Consider the following 19,410-nt stretch of genomic DNA (forward strand, 5'->3'; position numbering starts at 1 on the left):
GTGTGTATATTGGGAATACACATACAATGGCTAAATTAGGACGTATCTTTACTCCTTTTACCAACAAAAGGGACAGCACATGAAAACTACACTTTGTGAAATCACAGCTACAAATGAGAGGTAATATAAATTTCCTTTGTGAATTATAGGCTGTCTATGTGAGTGTACGACAAAGTCACTCTTCTGAGTGACCTCAGCGAGGCACACAGATGGTAAGATAATGACCAAATTACAAACAAATTTAACAGAAGATGAATTGATAGTGACCTTGACTATATACAATCATTCTATTTGTTGCCATGGCGATCTTGTCTTGAATGGGGTTATATGCAAATACATGCATAGGTGTGCACGTAACAAATTTGCAGCTCAAAAAAAGTATGAATACCGTTTCTTTTCACAAAGAACCAAATTAGCATTTCTAACATATATATGACAAAAAAAGTTACAGGGTTCGTACACTTAAAGCAAAACAAAATTCCAGGACTTTCCAGGGGTTTTTCGTCAGTTTTCCAGGGGTATTCATATTGATTTTGACCATTTTCCAGGGGTGTTGACACTATAGTATATTTTTTGAATGACATCTAATTGTCTGATGTGGACGAGAAAAATCAACAACAGTTCCCATATGTCACAAAACATTTTAAAGACAATCGACACTATGCAAGATATTGGTTTAAAAACCACGTTTACACGCTAAGATTAACGGAGAAACCTCTGTCCTACCCCCTAGCTAAGTAGCCGTTTCGTCAAGCTGGTGCATTGATCGTGTAAGATTGAGTCGCAGCATTCGTCAGTCTAATTCAGACATATCCAGAAAAATAAATCAAAAAGTAAAGTTTGTCCTCATTATTGTTTGGTTTGATGTTACTAGATTTATAAGCGACCTAAAATAATATTTTTCTTCAAAATTTAGAATAAAAACGTCATTTACGTAACGAAATTTCGAGCTATGAATAATTGAATACATTCATCGCTTGCGTCTCGATGTTTATGTACCGATGCCACGAGTTGCGGAACATCGCGATTTCAACTCAACTTGACCATTGACGAATGTTACTGTACCGACAACATAAAACAGTAGTTTATTCTTTTAGAACATGTAACACAAATACCCATTTATCGACGAAATAAAAGTCACAACCGTACTTCCACAACCCGGAAATTCAACTGCACTTCTCTAGGCCCTAGCCCTAGCTTGTAGTATCAGTCGACTCGTGCGCCGAACTTGTAACAATTTCTAATCGAGGTTGATGATGCTTTGATACTCGCTACAGTGTTACGATAATCTTGTTAACAGACCTACTGTACATGTTACCCCGGCCGGGACTGTTACAATATCATGTCCCTGAAATGACGACTGGGAGATGTACGGAGTAGCAATATATGCAAGATCGAAAGGAACACTGCGGCGCCCATTCAACTAATACGCACGGTTTGTGGGGCAAAGTGTCTCGTGGAACGATCGCTTGACTGTCTGGGTTCAATCGGCGTGAATTTTGATTCATCACCCAGCGTGGCGAAAGACTTTGAAAATATTTTCGCGATTTCACATTTACGAGATTCAAAATCATATGAATGGGTGGCTCGAGCACGGACATGACGATCGTCAATATTAATCGATCGATTGAACATGATCATTTTCCAGGGTTTTCCAGGGGTAGGGCGCATTTTTCCAGGGTTTTCCAGGGTTTTCCAGGGAGGGTTTGAAATTCCAGGGTTTTCCAGGGTTTTCCAGGACCGTGCGAACCCTGAGTTAGTTCAGTTATGCTACAAATTAAATCTTAAGACAAATTTCAATAGAAATTGCAATCTGATGACTACTTTTTCTCTAAAAAAATCAACAATTGAATTCAGAGATTAATTATTCTTGAATGAGGAGATTCCAAAAAAGAAAAAGAAAGAAAATATTGCAACATTTAGGATGTTTTCAAAACTGTTAACCATAGATTTCTGTTATACAAATGATAAGAAAAACTATACCCTACAATGAGCTGACTAATTTTTTTATTTTTATGTTTCTCTCCCACTTGCTGTTTCGTTGAACAAATACATGTACTCTTATATACAACTCATATCAGCCCATATGGTATTAGTTACTTGTAAGTCTCCTGTACTGAAATGATATGTCTTGCAAGTTGCAATCTATTTATAATTGATATATACTGCTAATCCAAAGAGGTTCTTTATCAATGATTGACCAAGCTCAAATTCCATTGCATTCACTTAGCATTCCCAGTCATTAAATATTAATAGTTATACAATGTATAACTGTCATTTTTTATCAGATGACTGATCTAAAAATGCAATAGTGCAGAAAATGTTGGTCAGATATTGACATATTAATATCATAAAGTCACAAATATAGACCTAGATGTAGTGATAAACGCAATATTATTTATTATTATGAGCAAGAAATTTATCATCAAGCACTGAATTATTTTGAAGGAGACACATTCGAAGTGAAAAGCAATGAAAAAAAGGATGAATTTTTCAATTTTCAACATCTATCAATGAAACTTGACATGTTCAAATTCAATCCTAATAGCTATGGAGTATGAGTCATCACAATGAGGCAAAAATTGAGTTATGTGTGAATAAAGAAATATAGATATTTCTAGTATATCTAACATACACATACCTGGACGTTGACATCTTCCTTTTTGTAGATGAGTGCTCTAACTTCGTCAGCATCTCCATGGAAAACAGCTTGAACTATCAGCGGCTGAGGTAGAGAGAGAGAGAACATTTGGAGTCAGGGGATATCTTTACACACACAAGGTTAAATTACTGAGATCCATGTCATGTCAATATCAGAACTGGCAGTCTCTTGACAGTGAATAATATTCCATATTTGTCTTTGTCCATGAGATCACATCAGCAGGAAACTCCATCATGACATCTGTATAACAGCTGTCTTATTCCCCGAGTCTGTAACACTTTGAAATTTACATTAATCAGCATGTCCAGAGTTATATATTCACAAAGTCTGCCCAATTGGCACTTGTATTCAATCCGTGGTAACTGTACTGAAGATATCCAGTTTAGAAAAACTCAGATTTTTTTCAATTTTCTTGTATCATTCCCTGAAGTTCCACGACATGTACAGAGGGAGATAGGAATATGCAGACTGAGGCTGCATTCTGCAGGTAGGGTAATACCATGAAACTGACACAATGACGTAAATGACATCAGTATCAGTTACTTTATATGCAGTTTATCAACCATGCAAAAGTACAAATTAAAATAATATGCATGCCAAATTAAGTTGTGTGATATCTGAACTTCTATTGACTTTTACCGCACACAGCTAATGAACCTGAAAATGCACATGATGACATGCATGGGGGCCAACACGGGCATACAATGAGTCTATGGCACAATGACCTTTTCATGATGCCTGCAATGGACAATCTCATTACATACAATGTAAGTATACATTATAGTATGCAGGGAATTTCAATGTGATAGGGTATTATTTTTCTCCTTTTATCTCCCATCAAATGTGTTTCACAACTGTACACGTATTGATGATGTATAACGCGGAAGTGTTGCTGTGACTGTTAACTGCACAGACTGCATAAAACATGATACAATATACTACCACTACTACTATAATTACTATTAAACAATCACAACATATCATATCTTACATTTCTGTGCCTGCGCCAATGGATATTGCCAGATAACATGATGAGTGAACTTCCAACGCAATCATTTCACATACACATGGTACAATAGCTTCCAGGCTACAGTATACGACTTATCAGTTCCGTACCAGACTACATGACATTATCAACGTACTACACATAGCTGCTGTTATCTGAGTGGACTGTCTAGATAGCATCCCACCTTACATAGAGGCCTGCCTAACCACGCACTCCCGATGAAACACGAATAAATTACTATTAATACTACTACTACTATAACACTACCACTGCTTCACAGATAGCATGGGATATTTTTAGATGACTAATGTATCCCGTAGGCTTACTATATACTAGATCTACTCAGGAAATTGATAGGTTTATGGCCAATTTCGTCAAGGTCAAATATTCCATACATGTGGTCTTAATTTACAGGACACAAATAACACATGTATAAACAACATAGACATATAATACTATAAACATTCTATATACTGTACACTTTGTTTTACAATTTGCATAATACACCCTGGGAAATAAACAGTTAAATATAAATAATTTGCATACTTTTTTTTATATTTGCACAATAATTCAATGTACAAATGTATGGTATTTGTATGCATTATAATTTATATGAAGATTTTTCAGACATTTTGTCATTGCATTACCAGGGTATTTGATATATGGTGTAGGTGTGCATTTTAATAAAAGTAAATACATGTATAATCAATTTACATACATACATGTACTTTTTTTTAATTTACGGGATTGATATATGGTACATATGTTTGCAATTATAGTTACGAAGTTAAAACGTTTATTTCTACAGGTCTTAGATGATTAGTTTATTTTCTCTACATATATGATAAAATGATATAGGCTTGCTGTTGCACTCATGGGACATTACGTTTTTTTTACACTGAGCTCGACATATTTCAACTTGAAACTAACAATTAACACAACAAACACAGTAGGATCCTTTGCCCAATCACATTGAACACTGATAAACATTGCTATTCCTTCACTGTGCAGTAAAAACAGGCTTCTAATGAAAACATTACACATGGACTTGATGATTTTAATGGCTGCAATTGTTTATTTTCTAACTGACAATCAACATATCAACTTGACTACTTCTACATCCCCACTGTGCACGACACCTATGCAACACTAATTGTTTCTTTTGCATTAGAAGTTGTCTGAGGGTGTGTAATAAATGTAATGTCACATGACTGAAACACCAAGCCAACATCATTTTAGCTATAAGTTGTCTAAGGATGTTTAACACCAAGCCTACATCATTTTAGCTATAAGTTAAAGTTATCTGAGGATGTGTAACAACAAACTTACATCATTTTAGCTGTAGATGTGCACAGGGTAGTAACTATCTTCAACCCAACATTGTAATTTTGCACAATATACATAGTACATTCAATATGTACAGCACATACAACAAATGTAATAATTCTTACATGAATAATTTGTATGATGGAAAAGTTATGAATTCCAATTTCTGAAACATGAATATATTTATGGATTTTACAAAGAATATTTGATTATGGGACTGCATATTTCCATACAGACTACAAAATTACTTCTAGCTAATATCACCTGTCAAGTAATGATTCTAATATGTACTACTATCATAGTATGCATATCTCGCAACTGGCAATAATATAAAGAAAAAATTATTCTGGTTTTCTATTTAAAAAAAGATCAAGTACATAAAACTACTGTTGGGTGGAGTAGTGGTCATTCTCGTAAACCAGAGTTATTATTACAGTTATCATTTCTACTACTACATTTCGAAATATAAGAACGTTGCCGTAAAACAGGCCGTAGTTTGCGACAATGAGTACTGGTTTACATTGTAATTACATGTAATGGTACTGATCCAGTTTCTACTACTCTACAAGCTGGTTTCATGTTCAGTTAGGTTTGGTCAATGTTTTTTGCTAAGGTGTATGGGGAAACCAGGTGATAGACAGGGGTAAATTTGGTAAAACTGGCCTAGTTCCCATATATTTTTGTACATTGTAATATAATTTTGGTGGGGAACCCTGGTAAAATGACTGAGGAACTCAAGTAGGTTTTACCTACACTGTACTTAAAAACCAACTACTGGTACACTGGAAGCTCCGTTGTATAGTTTCACCCTCAATGATACATTGTATGTGTGAGGGCGCCCTGGTACAGAATACCTTATACTAGATCTTATGTTTTGTAGAAAGTAAATATTTTGAAACTAAAATCAGAATTACCAACTGCTTGTTAAACTAAAGTTAGAGTTCATTATTTGGTTTGAAAAGCAAATAATAACAAAAAACAGTAAGATAAATTATACCATGCACAAGTCAAGTTGAACAAAAATATGGAATATATACTCCGGTCATTCTACATCACGACAAGGCACATCTACATCACTGGTACTGCTGTCAAAAGTCAAAACGTTCAACATTGCCATTACTTTCCCTGATTTTTCTTTGATATTTCTGCCATTGGTATAATTTTGCTATTCTTCCATATTTGTCTTCATTCAGCCAGAAAATACTTATGACCTAAGGCCCCTTTATAGGTCACTCATATTTTCCTTGGCTGAACAAAGAAAAATATTGGGGAATAACATCTAATTAAAATATTATCACTTTTCCAGTATAATTTATAAATGTAAGAAGTTTTAAACCATTTGATAGAAAAGTTAAACTTAATTTTTTTGAAATTATAATCAAAACAACCACCTGATTGCTACTAACGTTTCATCTCATAACTTGATTTGTAAAATACAAATGTAAATCAATATACATGTATGATAAAATATTATTACTTTTCCAGTATAATCTATAAATATAAGAAATTGACAGACAGTTAATATTTTGAATCTAAAATCAAAACTGCTGATGTTGATTGCTACTAATGTTACACATCTTACATGTATGTAACTATGAAAGTAATTTTAACAACTAACAATGAAATAAAAAATATTGTAACTATTCCAGAATGATTGATAAATATAGGAAACTGTCAATAGCTTGACAACGTAAGGCAACATCTTTATTTCACTATACATGTGCTTACATTGTAGAATCATGTTATTCTTTCAAGGTAACTTGCATGTTAATATCAAATGATATCTGGTGTAGGGTCATGATCTATCAAGATCTAAACATCGACATCATGGAGTTTGCCTGGGGCTCGCTCAGGCATATACCACGTTGTAGGCACGCTGATTTACATGTACAGTGGAAATCAATATTGCATGCAGTTTGAAAGGGAGGTATATATACCAAATTGCAGTCATTGCTCTACATGTACTTCTCTGGAAATCAATGTCATGGAGTTTGCCTGGGAGGCATATACCATGTTGTAAGAACTCTGATCTATATGTACATGTACAGTGGAAATCAATATTGCATGCAGTTTGACTGGGGCACATACATATACCCTATCATTCTGATCTACATGTACAGTGGAAATCAATATTGCATGCAGTTTGACTGGGGCACATACATATACCCTATCATTCTGATCTACATGTACAGTGGAAATCAATATTGCATGCAGTTTGACTAGGGCACATACATATACCCTATTGCTATCATTCGGATCTACATGTACAGTGGAAATCAATATTGTATGCACTTTGACTGGGGCACATACATATACCCTATTGCTATCATTCTGATCTACATGTACATGTACAGTGGAAATCAATATTGCATGCAGTTTGACTGGGGCACATACATATACCCTATTGCTATCATTCGGATCTACATGTACATGTACAGTGGAAATCAATATTGTGCACAATTTGACTTGGAGGTACATTGTATATACCACATAGAGGTTACTCTGCTCTACAGTGAAAATCAATATTGCATGCAATTTGACTGGGGCACGTACATCTACATGTCCCACATTGCAGTCACTCTGCTTTACAGATACAGAGGAAATCAATATTGCATGCAGTTTGACTGGGGCATGTACATGTACATGTCCAACATTGCAGTCACTCTGCATACATACATGTACGGTGGAAATCAATACTGCGTATACAGTTTGACTGGGCGGCATGTACCTCATTGCAGTTATTCTGCTCTACATGTACAGTGGAAATCAATATTGTGTGCAGTTCTAATGATCAAACATTTCTGATAGGAGCAATATTCAAGCATAAACACTAACAAAAAGTGAAACAAGTACATGTAACCTCTGTCAATTAGTGTATGTTAACATTTTAAAAACCCAATGTGCAGGCACATCTACATGTATATTGATACCATAAATAGTTCACACACAATTCAAACAGGTAAACACTTGAATCAATAGTGAACAGCGAAGGTTTTGAATTACACATGCAAGTTTATGTGAATTCAGAATTAGATTGTGAATACCAATCTTTTATTACTTATACTGATCAGATGGAGGTTATATACAGACTTAGTTTGCAGTGAATTTGTGAGGTTGACTATTAACTTGTATCAGACAAGGTTGATCGTTAAAACTGCACACATTCTTGATTTCCACTGTAGCTGCTCATCTGTTCTACATGTAGTTGTTTGACCAATTCTGGCATCTCTCGTTCACCAACTGTGCAGGACTCTATTCTATTTAGTCACATAACTTTAAGTTTAATACTAACATTAAGTTTAATACTCTACAAGAACACATAGTAATACTGGTCTGTTGTACTTGTACCAATCTGGCATCTCTTTCACCAACTTCACAGGAATCTTTTAGACTATTAGCACTTGCGCATTCCCGCAATGGTGGGAATCGGTGGTGAAAGGGTTAAATCTTGGGTCAAACCAATGTTTACCATTCACACAATTTTAATGACCTACATGTACATGTACAGACATAGTCACTGGTCTGTTCTACTTGCAGGAGTCTGGCGTCTCTCCTTGACCAAATTGACAGGAATCTTTCCTGCATGTACCAATCTTGGGTCAAAATCAATGTTTACCACTCAAACAATTTTAATGATCTACATGTGTACATACATGTACTGGTATACCCATGTAGTAATTAGTCTGTTCTACTGGCAGGAGTCTGGCATCTCTCCTTGACCAAATTGACAGGAATTTTTAGCACATGTACTAATCTTGGGTCAAAATCAATGTTCACCACTAACACTATTTATACAGTAAATGCTCTACTACATGTACACATAGTTTCTGGTCTGTTTTAGTTGCATGAGTCTGGCATTTCTCTGTCACCCTGACCTACTTGGTAGGAATGTTTCTACTTTACCCTTGGTCAAAACCAATCTTTACCACTCACAGTATGTAATTGATTTCCTACATTTACTAATCAATCTAGGGTCAAAATCAATGTTTACTACTCACACATTACTGGGCTACAGGTACATATAATTGCGGGTCTGTTTTAGTTAAAACCATAGACCCTACACTTTCTAGGGTCAATGGTTAAACCTGTCTGACTTTCCTCCCTTTAACCCTGACCCACTTGACAGGAATCTTTTCTACTTCTCCTTGGTCAAAACCAATGTTTACCATTCAACTCTACATGTGTACACATAAATTGTTGGTCTGTTTTAGTTAAAACCAGTCTGGCATTTCTCTGTGTAACCCTGACCAGGAATTCTTAATACTTCTTGTTCAAAACCAATGTTTACCCTTCATGGGATGTAATTGGTTTCCCCACTACTCCAAGATATGTTTACAATGCCAGTAATGCACACATATAAAGCATTTCAAGTTTACATTGGAGATATATGTGGTATTTAGCTACAGGTCTTAATTAAACAATGCCACACTCTCAATGTTTATTTAAAGTAACATTAAACTGTAATATATCATAACAAAAATAATTAATTGCAGTAATCAAAATTGTATTATAAACTTTATTTGGTTTTAATTTCAAACTATGAATGCTTATTTTGTGGATAAGAAATTTCAAATTAATTACTTCGCTGTTGAAAGTGAAATCAATAAGGCAGTTTTTAATGAAGTATAATTTGTACTTACTTATAACTTTTACAGATCTGCAATAAATGATAAATGGGTACACACATAGCGTGGATCTTCAATTACATTTGTACACTGGCGGGCTTTTACTAGAAGCTTGAATCAATAGTTTTCATAAAATATCACGAAAAAACCTATCAACACTTGAAACGTGACAAAGAATCAAGCCGTTGCAGTTGTTGGAATTTATTGCACGACATTTACTAAAGGTACATTTTTAATAAATGTGTGTACAAGAACATCTGTTGTACCTTATGAGGCCTACTTTCAAATCAAAGCACATTGCTGGAGTTTCTGTTACCGTAGTAATCGACCAGAAACTATAAAATGAACAATGCCACACTTTTGGAACAATCTGAAGAAAGAATCAGTCTAACACACTTTACTTTTAAGGCTTACTTCATCAACACTTTGCCTAGTAGGGCTAACATGATATACATGTACACACAGTACAGTCATCAACACTAAAATTGTAAGACTGGCATCTTGTTTTCTTCTGTATCAACAAACCACTGTACAATATTTCACCCACAACTCTCTCTGATTTGTACTCTCGCACATATGCTTCTTCAAGTCACCAGTGCAAATCTCACTAGTGTACAGGGTTTTGAGAAAACATTTTTTTCATTTTCAAACTGTACTATCATCACTGATGAGTTTCTGATGGTATATAACAATAGTTGGATGAGACAGACTGCTAGTGTTAATCAATCACATATGATATTCAAGCTGGAAGCAGTGCGAAAATGCGTAATTTCAAATGACAACATTTCAAACAATAGGGTTTAAACATTTGTAGATCATGTGTAGATGGCAAAACTGATCTATACTGACTCTGTGCAATGCTTGGTATGATACCCATTTTCCTTGGTTCAAATATTCAGAAGTCTAAGGAGATAGAAATTTCATAAATTTTCAAGACTTTCTTGAAAGCAAAGGCATGCAGAATATTTGCAAGGGAACCAAGAAACATTCGCACTTGTTATGACTTCACAAAAGATATTCATTTCTGTGAATAGGTAAAACAAAAGTAATTTACATGTTAAAACTCTCTACACAAACCGACTACGAGTACTACACGCAAGTTGGTAAGTACTTGATGTTGAAAAGTGTTTTATTCACAGTATGTGTTTCATTTATTTGTTGGTGCATTTTTATCTAAAATTTGCAACTTTTCTATTTTATTCTCAATGATCATACTTTTGGTACATATTCAAATGTAATTGTTATGCTTTGAAATGTGAAAAAGTATTGCTTTAATCTCGGAAGTTATAAAATAAGGAACATCCAAGCATTGTACAAATCAGCGAGAGTTGTGGGTTAAATATTGTACAGTGCAAGCAATCTTCACAGATAAATGAATACCCACGACTTCCAATTATGTTTGTATAATAATAATAATTACTCCATATAGAAGTTTATCCTTGACTCCAGTGAGTCATGCACACAAATTAGATCATTTTCCTGTTTCTTACTATTTTACTTGTCATTCAGAAAATGACTACCAATATAAGAGTTCATACAATCAATGTACAACTGCCGACATCACACCATTTACAAACAGAACCTGTTACAAACAGGGAAAGTAAACAAATGAATTGGATTAACAAACACTTGGCACAGCATGTTGGAGTAGCAGAGACTTGTATTACACACCATGGTTTGATAAGAACAGTTTTATGGCCTCTTTATTGTATACATGAAATGCCAGGGGAACTGGAAATTTGTTTATGAACATGAACTATTATATGATATATCATATTATAGCATTACCAATTCCAGTGAATTTTGTGACGTCATCGCTGTACATTATTACTGATAATGTACTCCTTTATTGGGCATCGCGGGTCCGGAACGAGCATAACAATACAAGCTTATTTGTTCTGTTTCTTCATACGACTATTTTTTCGAAATGCATGTTGTTACTTATGATTGTCATTTCCACTGTTTAAAAATACAACGCATTCATGAAACAAATTTGTGTTCACAGCAGTTCATTGGAGTGTATATGTGTGTGTACGTGTACGTACGTGTGTCGCTATGATTAGTATTCAGCTTCCGGGCCAAACATGGCAGACGATGTTCAGCGCTGTGTATATTATACGTTGTTTTGCGTTTCTCGGTCTACAAATTCACTGGAATTGGCAAAACTATAAAATAATAACAATAATGTACGTCCTCCCAGTCCATAATGGACTCAAGCAAACTTTGCACTCCATAATGGGCTCGGCTGTCGCCTCACTCATTATGTCGTTCAAAGTTTGCTTTCGTCCATTATGGGCTGGGAGGGCGTACATTATTGTTTAAATAATAAAGAGGGCATAAAACTGTTCTTATCAAACTATGAAATGTAATACAAGTCTGGACTCTTTGTATGTCCAACATGCTGTGTCAAGTGTTACTTAATCCAATCCATTCAGTTGTTCACTTTCCCTGTTTGAAACGATTTCCGTTTGTCTACACTCTGATGTCGGCAGTTGTAACATCTAGCCTTGTGACGGCCGACAAGCTCTAGGATACAAGACAGTAGTTTTGATAAGGGCGGTAAGTAGGTAAAATTTACGAGGTTACCATGTCATTTTACCTGGGTTTTCCAAACAAACATGCATGACCAACTTAAAGATGCATCTCGACTGCACGGTAATCAAGCTACATTGTATGTAAGATCCAACACTTTACAGTAATTTCTAGCTAGAGACATAAATAAATAAATAAATAATAAATAAATAAATAAATAAATAAATAAATAAAAGATATATAATAAACGCATAATCTACAAATACAATTGATATTTTTTTTAATTCATGAGAGACTACGGCAAAAGACAAATAAAATCTGTATGGAAATTTCCAATATTTAGAAAGTTAAACTAAAATAAAGTACAGTACTGTACCATTTCCTTCAGGTGTATATGATATATGATATCTGACACTTTTTTAACTGATTTATGTCAGTCGTGGGCAAATGTTGTGTAAACATCACAGTGACTCTGCAAATAACTAATTTTCTGGTATAAGCCATTCCTACTTTATTTTTAAAAGCATAAATATGTATTTGAAGAATTCAACAGACTGCATACAACTTGGCTTGAACCATAGATGTTAGAGAGACGTCTATGCTTGAACATACTAACTGCCTTTCTGAAGATGATGACTGTTATTGAAAACATCATCCCGAAAATAATGGTACAAGTCCTTAACACAATTTGTGTGTACATGTAGATTGTGTTATTGCATGCTGCAGCCATATGCAATCCGTGCCACTGTTTCAGATTAGGTCAGGAAACTTGCAGGGCAGGTAAAGGTAATGAAGTGTACCTCATCTAAACTGTGACTTTGAACAGATGGTCTCATACTTAGACATTGTTATACTAGATGTATTATCCTATTACAAAAGTCAATATGTATTCCCATTCATTGTATAAAATGTTCACATGGCATTGCATGGCAATGCATGTAATAACAACATCAAAGCCTAGTAGTATGGCTTTTTCAAATTTGACATTTTTTAGCTTGAGATGTTATTTGTCTTCCTCACATCAGGCAAATTTACCATCTGATCATCTTGCACAAATCAGGGCTCGAAATTCCCGCCGGCCCAGCGGCCCAGGGCAGGTGAAAAGTGGTGCTGGGCCGGTAAAATTTATGCACACCTGCCCAGTTGGGCCGGCGCTTTTTTTTGGAATACTTTATTATAAACTGCTTATTCTAATTTGGTCAATAATTGTTACCGCAATCGTTTTGGGGTTTTATTTTTTGTTGATTTGTCTCTTGTAACTTAGCTTGTTTCGGTCAAACCTAAGTTACTTCATTTCCGCATTGCCTAATGCCAGAATGCAATGACCTTTCAACCTCCCCATATATGGACATTCGCGTCATAGCACGTATAGGTTTGATTTGCATATCAATAGCAACCATGTGTTTCACTCATGTGACCAGCCATGTCATGTGTTCATGAAGTAGTATTTACCTCAGCGGGCCCTGACCTCGAAGTAAAGTTACGTATACTATTAAATGAAAGCTGTTGAATAAACATGAGCTTATTAAAGTTTGGATTTACGAAGTCTTCAAACAATGATACTCCAAATGAAAAGAAGAAGAAGCAAGAAAGAAAAGAAAGTGAGAGTGGTGACGGCGCGAAAGCTGGGAAGTTGCGTATGGAGAGTGATAATTTAGTGGCAATACCAAGTACATCGAAAGAGACTGAAAAGTCACACAAAGATGATGACGGAGATAGCAAATCGACAACGTTTTGGAAGCAGGATGAAAGGAAAAGAAAGAGAAAATTCCGTGAAGAATGGGAGAAAGAATATAAATGGTTGAAAAGAGAAGACAACGATTGGCGCAGTTCACTGAGTATCGACTCATTAGATGCGTTACTACGTATTGTATTGGATGGGCCAGAGTGTGAGGCTATGTTGCGATCAGGGCATTAGACAGGTGGCTCAATAGTGGTACTTACCGTAGAAGACTTGATCTAAAGGACTAGTAACAAAATTAGTGAAAGGTGAATTGGGCAGGTAAAATTTTGGTTGGGCAGGTAAAATTTCCAACCACCTGCCCTTAACCACCTGCCCAATGGGCAGGTGGGAAAAAAAACGAATTTCGAGGCCTGCAAATGCCCATATATAAAAACTCCAATTAATCGTATTGTCACATTCTAAATATTCATTTCAATCATTTCTTGTACGTTTTTTTTCATTGTACTAAAACCAACTTCCTGTATTTGCTCACAGTTTTTTGCCCTCATTCCATCTCAAGGATCACAAAGGAAATAACTTGTGTTATCACTGGTAGAATTTTCATATGAATGTTCTGATAATATCTTACTGCAAAACAAATAAATCTAACTTTTTTTTCAATACTGGGTAGTTATTTAAATTACTGCTTTATATGTTCTAATCATTCTGAATTCTAATCATGCCAAACAAAGTAACAGGGCGGAACCATCATTCCATGTAAAGCCTGGTGAAAACCAAGTCTTTGTCTTACAATTCAAATAAATCTATATCTTTGACACAGTCATAAACAGACATGCACAATATTTGCAATAAAACTAAGGAAAATATATGCATCTTTCAAGAAAATCTGTTGACAAATTTCTAAAGTTGCTACTCCTTCAGGGTATTCAAAAATTCATCAGTGGCAATTCTACGTTTTGCAAATGGCAAAAATATTTTACAAAACCTGGTACACAGGTGAGATTTGTCTGACTTCAAGGAGATGATGTCCAACAGTACAAATCAGAGAGTTGTGAGTAAAATATTGTACAGTGATTCATCTGTTAGTAACATGTAAGTCAATGGCTATTTACAGTGGTACCACATGTACAAAGACTTATCACTGATGTCGGCATAAGTGTTTCAATGATATTAATTAATGAATTAATTAATCAATTAAAGTTAATAAGACACTCAATTCATTTATAACAGATTAGTCAAATCAAACAACCTCATTTAATAACTACTTTATTCATTTACGGACACATAAATGCAAAAACAGACATTCATTGATCTATCTTATTTATCCCTTTAATAAAGTATTATCTATTCACTGCTCAGTTAAGTTCAGACTACATATATGTGAGTATATATAATAGTTATTCTAACTGTGTGAAGTTAATAATAACATCGCCTGGAATTCTGATGAGTTGAGATACATTTGCATGTGATGTAGTCATTAAATTCTTAGTAGTTTACTGCAGGGCATCCGTTGTACCGATTTCTGATGCAAGCGTAACACCTTTTAGTTTTACTCCATCCAGAACCACACTATTAAATGATTCAAAATGCCCATCATTACAATAATGTTGCACTGAACTTCTCAATTCATTCATATCTCTAGCTAGACTACAGGGCAAGAGGTGCAAGTTTAGACCTTGACATCTTTTCTAACAGAAACAGTGTGTTAGTAACAAATGAAAAAATTCTACTCAGAGTCAAACAATTTTCTCGAGGAAAATCCCACATTTTCACAGATGTCTCGCCAGTATCAGTATCTGTGTCACAAATTTTTGCAGACATCTCATCGTCTGCAAAAATTTGGGATTCTGACAAGAAGAGATGTAAGTGAAAATTTGGGATTTTTTCCAGAAAATATTTTGACACTGTGAGTAGAAATTTTCATTTGAACTAGTATGAACAAGTCCATGAAACATTCATTCTTACAACAGGTAAGTAAATTGTGATGTTATTACATGCCTCAACTCAAGCCATCTTGCCATTGTGTTAGCTAGGAATACATAAGATACTTGTCAGGTTAAGGAAGCTCATATTACCCATGGGCAATATACGAGAAACAGTACTACATGTCCGTCCTTCATCCAGATTACACGTTATGAGGATCTAACTGGATGAAAATTATGTGTATCAAATTACAAAAATTCAATATACATTACCCACCATATGAGATGTAATACAAATATTACAGCCAGCATATGAGTGTTTGCCCATTCAGATCTGAATAGTATCCACCCTCCTCAAGTCAGGCAGATTGTCATCCTTACCTCATGCGCAAACAGTCACAATGGGGAAGTAATACATAATGCTTTAAACTGGAAAGTTTCGCTAAAGACATGTTTTCACTTGAAAAAAAACAAACTGCAGAAATAAGTAGTGACTACACTGCCTTCTTATAAACAAATATATTGTTTCAGTCTGGTAATTAGTATAAATTAGTCTTTGAGAAGTAGCTAAAGATTATAAAATTAGGGGAAAATACCTATGTTTACACTTTACATGGTCCTCAGATGCATTAGCAGCTACAATGTAAATATCTGTGTCAAGGACTACAATCATACACATACTTAACATTTTTGGATGCCTTCAGTTCAGTACCGTGTCCTCATTAGTGTACATTTGTATATATGAGATATTATATCATGACAAATGGATATCATCATTGCACTTTTTATACCTTACTATATTACACTTACACTTACACTGGAACAGTGCACTGCAAATGACTTTCCTCTCTAAAAATTTGTTTTATATGTGTTATAAATATGTCATATGATATACAAATATCAATTAACAATTATTACAAAATCAAGTTTAACAATAATATCACTTTACATGACTCGTCTGACTAAAACAAAATGTGACATACATACATATAACTTTATATAATGTATGTAGTGGATATGTATGTCTAGGACTTGATTTTGCTTCTACACTACATGTACATGCAGCTTGTCAAATTTAGCGAAGTGAACCATTTCAACCACAATTTTCTATTGATTTTGATTGGTCCAACAGACTAGCCCCTTATTATTTTTTGGTAGTCTAGATACACTGTTTAGTACATATAGTCTTAATAGTGCCCTGGAATTTTATTAATTTGGTAGTCTAGATATGGTGCTCAGTATATGTCTGGCCCTATTGCAAATTTGGTAGCTTAGATATGGTGTTTAGTAGTCTATGTGCCCTGGACTACTGCTAATTTGGTAGTCTAGATATGGTGTTTAGTAGTCTATGTGCCATGTACTACTGCTAATTTGATAGTCTAGATACAATGTTTAGTAGTCTATGTGCCCTGAACTACTGCTAATTTGCCAACTCTAGATACAATGTTTAGTAGTCTGTGTGCCCTGGACTACTGCTAATTTGGTAGTCTAGATATGGTGTTTAGTAGTCTATATGTCCAGGACTGATAATTTCTAACTCTTTTATCAAGACAATGAACTGTCATGTATTTATCATATCACTGAAAATGCTGACATGTAAAATTTATTCAGACTATATTTGTATGTGTTTTCATCTCCAAAGTTGTACATTAGAAAAGCATCTATACAGAGAACAAGATATTGTCTTGAAATACATAGGCCTGTAAGATAGCAGACAATAATTGGGACATTATGTACTAGCAGCAAGTATTGACTGTGCATGTCACTCTAATGTATGACTAAGCATTCCAAACCAATACGGTTGTGGTTTCTTTTAATATACTGCTTATGAAAGAATATCATAAATATTAATTGCTTGGTGTAAAGTGAAATGTACAATGGGAAAATTACATATCGAGGTCATCAAACAATGCTTTTTATTCATTCTGAAGCAACAGACAAATTTACTGTACCTAGATAAAGGACACTTTTAAACCTAATAATGGCAATAAAAGTAGCTCAGTCAGGGGTGAACAAATCAACTGGTCCTGGGTCCGGGACTGGCGATTTTTTGGGTGGACCACACAAATTTTAAGTTTCTGGTCCGGCGGACCAGTACACGTATGTTAAAAAGTTGGCCGAATATACATATTTGTAGGCAACATTTAATTTTCACATTAGCGGGACCTGGGACCACTAATTCTTTCAGCAGGACCACTAGAATCTTTAAGGTACTGGTCCGGGGACCACCAGTTCACAAAATGATTTGTTCACCCCTGTCAGTTTTATATCTCTAGTTTCTTCAATTCTTTTACATGTACATGTAGTCCCAAACAATGTCTGGGCTACTCTTGCAGCACTGAGACTTTTGTTGATTTGGGGCCACTAGTACACATTCAACTACATACATTGTATGTCATTTTGTTTGATAGCCCAATATTCAGGCCTAAACTTCAAGTTCAAGGCTACATTCCACTGTAATCTGTTTTCACAAGTGCACAAAGAAACCATATTGAGAGATATCATAGTCTCCAAAGCCACTAATGGCTGGAGGTACATGTGTACAGTGACACTACCATATTTCACTCTGTACTGTTCAGTTCCAATAGTACACAGATAACTGATAACACATTTGCAGTGGGTGGGTAGATGGGTGTACATGTGTCATGACCCCATTGTCAAGCTTTTCATAGCAGTTCAACCATGGATATGTGCAAACAACAGAACAAATGGTGTCCCTGTTTATCTTTTTTTTATAAAAAAAAGAATTCAGGCAAATACCTTTGCCTTCGTACATGGTGTTTTCAATGTCAAAATACTATGGCTATCAGATACACACATGTAGCAAATCAACTATCACACATACTCAACCAGCATTTTCACATTTATCAGTCCTACCATGCTATACCTCCATGGTGTTACACTGTTTGGTGGGATATTTACATACGACAGCCTGACCTAACACTTTCCTTGGCCTCTGTCTATATGCAGGCAGTGTAGACGTTTCCAATGAACAAACACCTGATCAGGATTTATATGTTTATCAATTTACCGTAAAAGTTGAACATCAAGTTCGTTTTCAGATTCTTCCTTGTGGATCACTTCAAAAGCAAAATTTAGATTGGTGTTGTTGATCAGTGGTTCACCTAGTTAAGTATGGACTTTAATTTCATAATGATAGAGGAATGACAAACATGATGTGTCACTTAATTATTATCCAACCAAAGTGTTAAATTGTTCTCATTAATTAATATATTCTCAGTGTTTATTAACTTATTCCTCCAGAAATAATGAATAGGTAGTATTCACAGTAGTAAAAATGTACACTTTGAGAGGATCTTTGAGCGAAAATGATAACATTTTTCGAATATCTTACTGTATGCACTTCACACTAAATAAATTTGCTCACGAGTCACATGATGATTCATCAAAAAAATTGCTGGTGCATGTTATATGGAGCTATATTTAAAATTTTGGACGGTACATATATTGGTCATGAACAATTGGGGAAGTGTGAAATGTTAGTTTAAGACAAAAGGAGTAGTGCCCGATTCCACCTTGCCCCTTTCACCACAGCTAGCCATCCCAGGGGCTGTCACGTATAATAAAGACTTTCACACTCCGCTGGTTGCACTAAAAATATAGAAACACTTCCGCGTTGGGACACTTGCAGT

The 19,410-nt window shown here is 35.0% G+C and overlaps 1 protein-coding gene across 7 annotated transcripts in view; it reads right to left on the reverse strand.

The window, feature by feature from the left end:
- Window positions 1–19,410, reverse strand: part of LOC144434679 (serine/threonine-protein phosphatase 6 regulatory ankyrin repeat subunit C-like) — a 50,614-nt gene that overhangs the window by 30,436 nt on the left and 768 nt on the right. For 6 of the 7 annotated variants that reach the window (XM_078123188.1, XM_078123191.1, XM_078123186.1 and 3 more), the window contains exon 3: window positions 2,642–2,725. In XM_078123188.1, the coding sequence (XP_077979314.1) occupies window positions 2,642–2,725 (84 nt within the window). Of the gene's footprint in view, window positions 1–2,641; window positions 2,726–3,653; window positions 3,771–19,410 lie in introns of those variants that run through there. The other variant, XM_078123192.1, reaches the window with a different exon arrangement.

The sequence above is a fragment of the Glandiceps talaboti genome, chromosome 4 (assembly GCF_964340395.1).
Source record: "Glandiceps talaboti chromosome 4, keGlaTala1.1, whole genome shotgun sequence".
Classification (NCBI taxonomy): domain Eukaryota; kingdom Metazoa; phylum Hemichordata; class Enteropneusta; family Spengelidae; genus Glandiceps; species Glandiceps talaboti.